Raw genomic sequence first — 6,555 nt, 5'->3', positions numbered from 1 at the left:
GTCTAGACACTGGTGGTGGTGATAAGTGGTTAGGTCCGGTTGGAAGGGAGAAGGTTAAGCTTGGCCCTGAGTTGGAAGCAGGAGGCGAAAGGGTGGAGGAGGGTTGCGCGTTGACACCTGGAAGACAGCTGATAGAAAAGGGGAGAGCATATATAGAGGGATTAACAGGTGCGATAATTAGGCTTGTGAATGGAGGGAAGTGATAGGTTAGCTAAGGAGTGGCGCTCCCTGTCATCTAGTGAAGGGAGCGAGACTCGAGTATTGCCATGATGTGCAATACGGAGTGATAGGTCTTCCTGCCTGAACTTGCGCTAAGCTTCATTTCAATCAGGAGAGACGTGATGTATGGAATACATGTTTATTATCGGTCACATTATATAAATGAAACATAATTATGACAGTTTATCATTGAATGAAAGTGAATTAAATGGTGTTTGGCGATTAGGCCCAGGTTTTGTAGGATATCATTCGGGAAGGGAAAGAACCGTTTCCGATGAACCCCCAAAAGAAGTGAAGTATGAAGTACTAAACGTGAAGAAATCTTACCTTGTGGGATGCAGTGGAAATCTATGGATGAAATGAGAGGTTAATACATGTGGGAATTTAGACATACTGATGCCTCCCAGGCATCCTTCCTGGACGTACAGGGCTTCCTGGATGTACAGGGCACCCTGGACGTACAGGGCACCCTGGACGTACAGGGCATCCTGGACATACAGGGCGTCCTTGACATACAGGGCTTCCCGGACGTACGGGGCATCCTGGACGTACAGGGCATCCTGGACATACAGGGCGTCCCGGACATACGGGGCTTCCCGGACGTACGGGGCATCCTGGACATACAGGGCATCCTGGACATACAGGGCGTCCTGGACATACAGGGCGTCCTGGACATACAGGGCATCCCGGACGTACGGGGCGTCCTGAACATGCAGGGCTTCCCGGACGTGCGGGGCAACCTGACTTAGCAGGGACGGAGATGAGGAAGTTGTGGGTGATGGAAGACCACGTGATGCTTCTCATGAACGGCATGATGTCGCAGCACGGGGAGTGCGCTTTATTAATAATCCCGACCACTGATTGGTTGTCACAGAGTACTGAGATCCGCTTCCGGGGCCAGAGGTGACCCCACACGTGGCAGGCAACAGCGATCGGAAAGATCTCATGCAGAGCGGAGGAAGAGGCATGGCTGGGGAATGACGGAGGCCACAAGCCTGCGAACCACTCTCCCTGGAAGAAACCCCCAAAACCCACGGATGGGGCAGCGTCCGTAAATAATCTCATGGAGTCGGAGGAGTACACGAGGTCGTCGTAGAAGAAGGTGACGCCATTCCAGTGTGCGAGCAGGAGGGACCAAAACCGCAGGTCTGAGCGGCAGCCTTCATCTAGGAAGACGTGGTCATGGAGGTTTTCTGCAGCCGATGCTGTATCCAGGAGCCGGGAAATAAAAGAGCGCCCCTGAGGGATGATACGCATGGCGAAGTTGAGGTGCCCGAGCAGGGAGAGCAGCTGCTGCTTGGTGATAACTTGTTGCTCGCAGAAGGCTTTTGAGATGTCGCGAATGCGCTGCAGTTTGTCCGTGGGGAGAGACGCTTCCATGTCTACAGAGTCGAGTGTAATGCCCAAAAACTCCAGGCGTGTGGTGGGACCTAGCGTTTTCTCTTCTGAGAGGGGAACACCTAACTCCTGAAAGCATAGTTTGAGTTTTGCTAAAGAGGCGCCTGAGTTGTCCCGAGGGGGAAATCGTCCAATAAGTGAAGGACGGAGGGGATTCTGACGATGTTTAGGAGGATCCAGCAGAGGGCTTCGGAAAAATAATTAATGCAAGGGCTACTTCTGCACCCGAAGGTTAAACGGACAGCAAAGTAGAATTTGGACTCCCACCTGATACCGAACATGTGCCACTGAGATGGGTGAATGGGAATTATTTTGAACGCGTCGGTGATGTCTGCTTTGGAGAGCCGCGCTCCTTGCCCTGCGAATTTGATAAGCTTGATGGCATTATCGACTGAAGCGTAATGAAGCGAAAAATACTCTGGGGGAATAAGGCTATTGGTGCTGCAAAACGGACCAGCGCGAGGAGCGGACAGATCGAAAATGAGCCTTTTCTTCTCTGAGTATTTGCGTGTAGCGACCCCTATTGGGCTTGTCCGGAACACTGGGAACGGAGAGGAATGGAAAGGACCGATTAAATATCCTTTGTTGAGCTCTTTTTGAATGAGCTGAGAGACTATGGTGGGTTCTTTGGCGGCTGACTGCAGGTTTTTAGCCACTAAAGTCACTGAGGGGGGAGAAAGGACCCCTACCCTGAACCCTTGAGAGAGCCCTGACAAAAGATAATCAACGAACACGGGATTTGGGTGAGTCGAAAGCGCAGCTGCTAAGTGTGTGGTGTTAATGGGAGTCGAGGGGTGATGTTTTAAAAGGTTTTTCCACCACGTTGATTCTGGCGCGGGAAAGGGGGCCGGCGCCTGGGGCAAACTGAACTCGGGTGAGCATCCCTGCAGGTACTGCAAATGTGAAGAAAAGTACAATAAGGGTAAGAACACACGTTCTCATTAAAATAAACGCAAATCTTATTATCCCTTTGCTTGATCACCTGACGGTTTGGTTTATTGTTCCCGGAATACTGCATGGGGAAAACGCTAGACCCGGAGAGAGGCACTGAAGGGCAGAGCGGAGAAGTGTGGCCCTGCGCTCCGCAGCTAATGCACGAGACGACTTGTTGCCCGCCGGTAGCCATTACGAGCAGCTCGGATTGTTAACTGTGTTCTTATTCTCGCGTCCAGGAAAGAGAAGCTTAAAAAGGAGACTAAATGGAGTCTCTGAGATTGTTTCAAAATTGGTACTTTAATTAATAAAAAGTGTGGTAAAGTCACAAACAAGATATTGTCCGACAGAAAAGCAGCTGTCCCTGGCTCTCGCTAGCAGAAAAAGAGGCTGAACCCCTCAGGTCCGGTTGTTTATATATTTAGTGCGAATGCTGTTTACAGCATTCCACTATAGTACTTCAAATCTTTATTAGTGCGAATGCTGTTTACAGCATTCCACTATAGTACTTCAAATCTTTATTCTTCCCCTTATTATTAGTGCGAATGCTGTTTACAGCATTCCACTATAGTGCTTCAAATCTTTATTCTTCCCCTTATTATTAGTGCGAATGCTGTTTACAGCATTCCACTATAGTGCTTCAAATCTTTATTCTTCCCCTTATTATTATTAGTGCGAATGCTGTTTACAGCATTCCCACTATAGTACTTCAAATCTTTATTCTTCCCCTTATTAGTGCGAATGCTGTTTACAGCATTCCACTATAGTGCTTCAAATCTTTATTCTTCCCCTTATTAGTGCGAATGCTGTTTACAGCATTCCACTATAGTGCTTCAAATCTTTATTCTTCCCCTTATTATTATTAGTGCGAATGCTGTTTACAGCATTCCCACTATAGTGCTTCAAATCTTTATTCTTCCCCTTATTATTAGTGCGAATGCTGTTTACAGCATTCCACTATAGTGCTTCAAATCTTTATTCTTCCCCTTATTAGTGCGAATGCTGTTTACAGCATTCCCACTATAGTGCTTCAAATCTTTATTCTTCCCCTTATTATTATTAGTGCGAATGCTGTTTACAGCATTCCACTATAGTGCTTCAAATCTTTATTCTTCCCCTTATTATTAGTGCGAATGCTGTTTACAGCATTCCACTATAGTGCTTCAAATCTTTATTCTTCCCCTTATTAGTGCGAATGCTGTTTACAGCATTCCCACTATAGTACTTCAAATCTTTATTCTTCCCCTTATTAGTGCGAATGCTGTTTACAGCATTCCACTATAGTACTTCAAATCTTTATTCTTCCCCTTATTATTATTTCAGCCAATACTTTGGCACTCCATAACTTCAGCTTATTTTCAGCTACAGAAACCATTCAAATATTAAACTATTCAGCCTGTTCAGGAATCGATGGGAAACTTTCAACTTTTTCAAAATATTTCATACTTTTTGAAATATTCAGCTTTTTAAACTCTTTTTTTTAACATTGAAGTCAATGGGAAGAGCCTTCAAATCCACTTTTCCTACACTTTGCGCCAAATGCATCTCCTTCCACATAATTTCAGCCAGACACTTCATTCCAACTTTCAAATGATCACAATACCTTCAGCTATAAAACTTGTATAAAATAATTTTGATATCTTTTCAACTTTTTGAGATATTGAATTTAGTTTGGAGCTTGGTAGAGAGGCCTTTTTAAGATTTTTACATTAGAGTGGATGGAGCAGCTCATTAACTCTAGAGTGCTTTGATCTCAAAACAGAGTGCAGGACAGCTCAAAATTCTCCCCCAAAAATGTTTTAAACTTGCCATACTTCCCAAACCCTACACTCCTCAGACATATTTTTTCATGGAAAACGTAGGAAAACCTCTCCTAGCTTGTAAAATAAAGAAAAAATAAGAAAAAATATTAAAGAAAATGCCTCTTGAGGGCATTAAGTGACAAAAACGTTCAACATTCCTCCATTGAAGCCCATTGTAATTTCAGGCAGATATTTCCTCATGGTAGCAGCCGCACACCTTTAGTTAAACTGCCAAAAAGGCCACATTATTAAACCAAAACTACACAAAAATTACACTTCAGATACTCAACTTCCTTGACATGCTTCACGTTTTGAAATTTCACAGATATCTGTTACGGTTCTTCCACAAAACGTTCACATGTAAGAGGTTCATCTCTCATTCAGAACAATGGAAACCTGTGATCTCTACAGAGCTCGTTAGTTCAAATATAAACACCTGTGCAATGGAACACGATGATGTCATCACTCCAACTGCCATGCAGCAGACTTCAACAGTCCAGCTGTGAAGACGATTCGGGACAGTCTTGAGATTTCTCCAAATGCCGTTGCCATGGCAACACAATGCTCGCCTTGAAACACGGTTTTCTCATAGCTTCAGTGAAAATACTCCAAACAACCCAGAACTTCACAGGTTTGATAACGATGCAGCCATCAATGCATCTAAGCGTAGTATGGGGTGTCATCAAATGTCATCGCCATGGCGACAGACCACTCGCCATGAAACACGATGAGGCTGTAAGTCAAATCGACACTGTCCAATCGTCCCCCAATCTTCACTTGTATATCACCGGTCCATGCCTCAAGAGCTCTACGCCAAATCTGAGATCTCACCATATGCCGTTTCCATGGAAACGCATCCCTCGCCATACAACTTGATGTCGCTATAAGTCCAATGGACACGGTCCAATCGTCCCCCAATCTTCACTTGTATATCACCGGTCCATGCCTCCACAGCTCTACGCCAAATCTGAGATCTCACCATATGCCGTTTCCATGAAAACGCATCCCTCGCCATAAAATATGATGTCACTATAACTCCTATGCAAATGTTCAAAGAGTGCTCAATCTTCACATGTGTGCTAACAGTCCAGCCGTGAAGACATCTACGTGACAGTTTTGAGATTTCTTCAAATGCCGTTGCCATGGCAACACAATGCTCACCATGAAACACGGTTTTCTCATAACTTCAGTGAAAATACTCGAAATGGCCCAAAACTTCACAGGTTTGGTAACAATGCAGCCATCAACACATCTAAGAGTATTATGGGATGTCATCAAATGCCGTTGCCATGGCGACAGATCATTCACCATCAAGTTAGTTCAAAAGTTTCCCAAGCCTTTTTACTTTCTTTTCTCATCTTAATACAAATTCATTCACTACTACTTACATATGATATTTAACTCCTTCAGCCTATTTTCAGCTGCATAACCCATTCAACTATTACATTATTCAGCTATTTCAGGACATCAAGGCTATACATGTTGTTGTTTATACCTTTTTTAAACCTTTTCTTTTAAATATTCAGCTTTTTCTGCATTTTTTTAGCTAAAAGCAGCTACCATTCAGCTAATAACATATTCAGCTTTTTCTGCATTTTCAGCTAAATTCAGCCATAAATGTTCACAGTTTACAGCATTCGCACGCATTTTCTGCAAGAAATGCATTTTCTAGTTATTATTATTATTATTTCAGCCAATACTTTGGCTTTCCATAACTTCAGCTTATTTTCAGCTACAGAAACCATTCAAATATTAAACTATTCAGCCTGTTCAGGAATCGATGGGAAACCTTCAACTTTTTCAAAATATGTTATACTTTTTGAAATATTCAGCTTTTTAAGCTCTTTTTTTAACATTGAAGTCAATGGGAAGAGCCTTCAAATCAGCCAATACTTTAGCTCTCCATAACTTCAGCTTACTTTCGGCTACAGAAACCATTCAAATATTAAACTATTCAGCCTGTTCAGGAATCGATGGGAAACCTTCAACTTTTTCAAAATATTTCATACTTTTTGAAATATTCAGCTTTTTAAACTCTTTTTTTAACATTGAAGTCAATGGGAAGAGCCTTCAAATCAGCCAATACTTTAGCTCTCCATAACTTCAGCTTACTTTCGGCTACAGAAACCATTCAAATATTAAACTATTCAGCCTGTTCAGGAATCGATGGGAAACCTTCAACTTTTTCAAAATATTTCATACT

General features: G+C 43.3%; 1 protein-coding gene across 1 annotated transcript; it reads right to left on the bottom strand.

The window, feature by feature from the left end:
- Nucleotides 1-1,693: 1,693 nt before the first annotated feature.
- LOC117558667 lies at nt 1,694-2,764 on the bottom strand. The gene is made up of 2 exons (XM_034235001.1): nt 2,600-2,764; nt 1,694-2,510 (listed from the first exon to the last, which is right to left on the bottom strand). The coding sequence occupies exons 1-2, from the start codon at nt 2,741-2,743 to the stop codon at nt 1,710-1,712; spliced, it is 945 nt and encodes a 314-aa protein (XP_034090892.1). The 5' UTR covers nt 2,744-2,764; the 3' UTR covers nt 1,694-1,709.
- Between the last annotated feature and the right edge of the window lie 3,791 nt (nt 2,765-6,555).

Source organism: Gymnodraco acuticeps, unplaced genomic scaffold (assembly GCF_902827175.1).
Source record: "Gymnodraco acuticeps unplaced genomic scaffold, fGymAcu1.1, whole genome shotgun sequence".
NCBI lineage: Eukaryota > Metazoa > Chordata > Actinopteri > Perciformes > Bathydraconidae > Gymnodraco > Gymnodraco acuticeps.
Note: the sequence above shows the minus strand (reverse complement) of the source record. Positions and strands in the feature narration are given on the sequence as shown.

Coding starts and splice junctions, on each gene's coding strand:
- LOC117558667 (XM_034235001.1), bottom strand. CDS start 2,743: ATGGCTACCGGCGGGCAACAAGTCGTCTCGTGCATTAGCTGCGGAGCG. Junction 2,511..2,599: donor ACAATAAACCAAACCGTCAG/GTGATCAAGCAA, acceptor TCACATTTGCAG/TACCTGCAGGGATGCTCACC.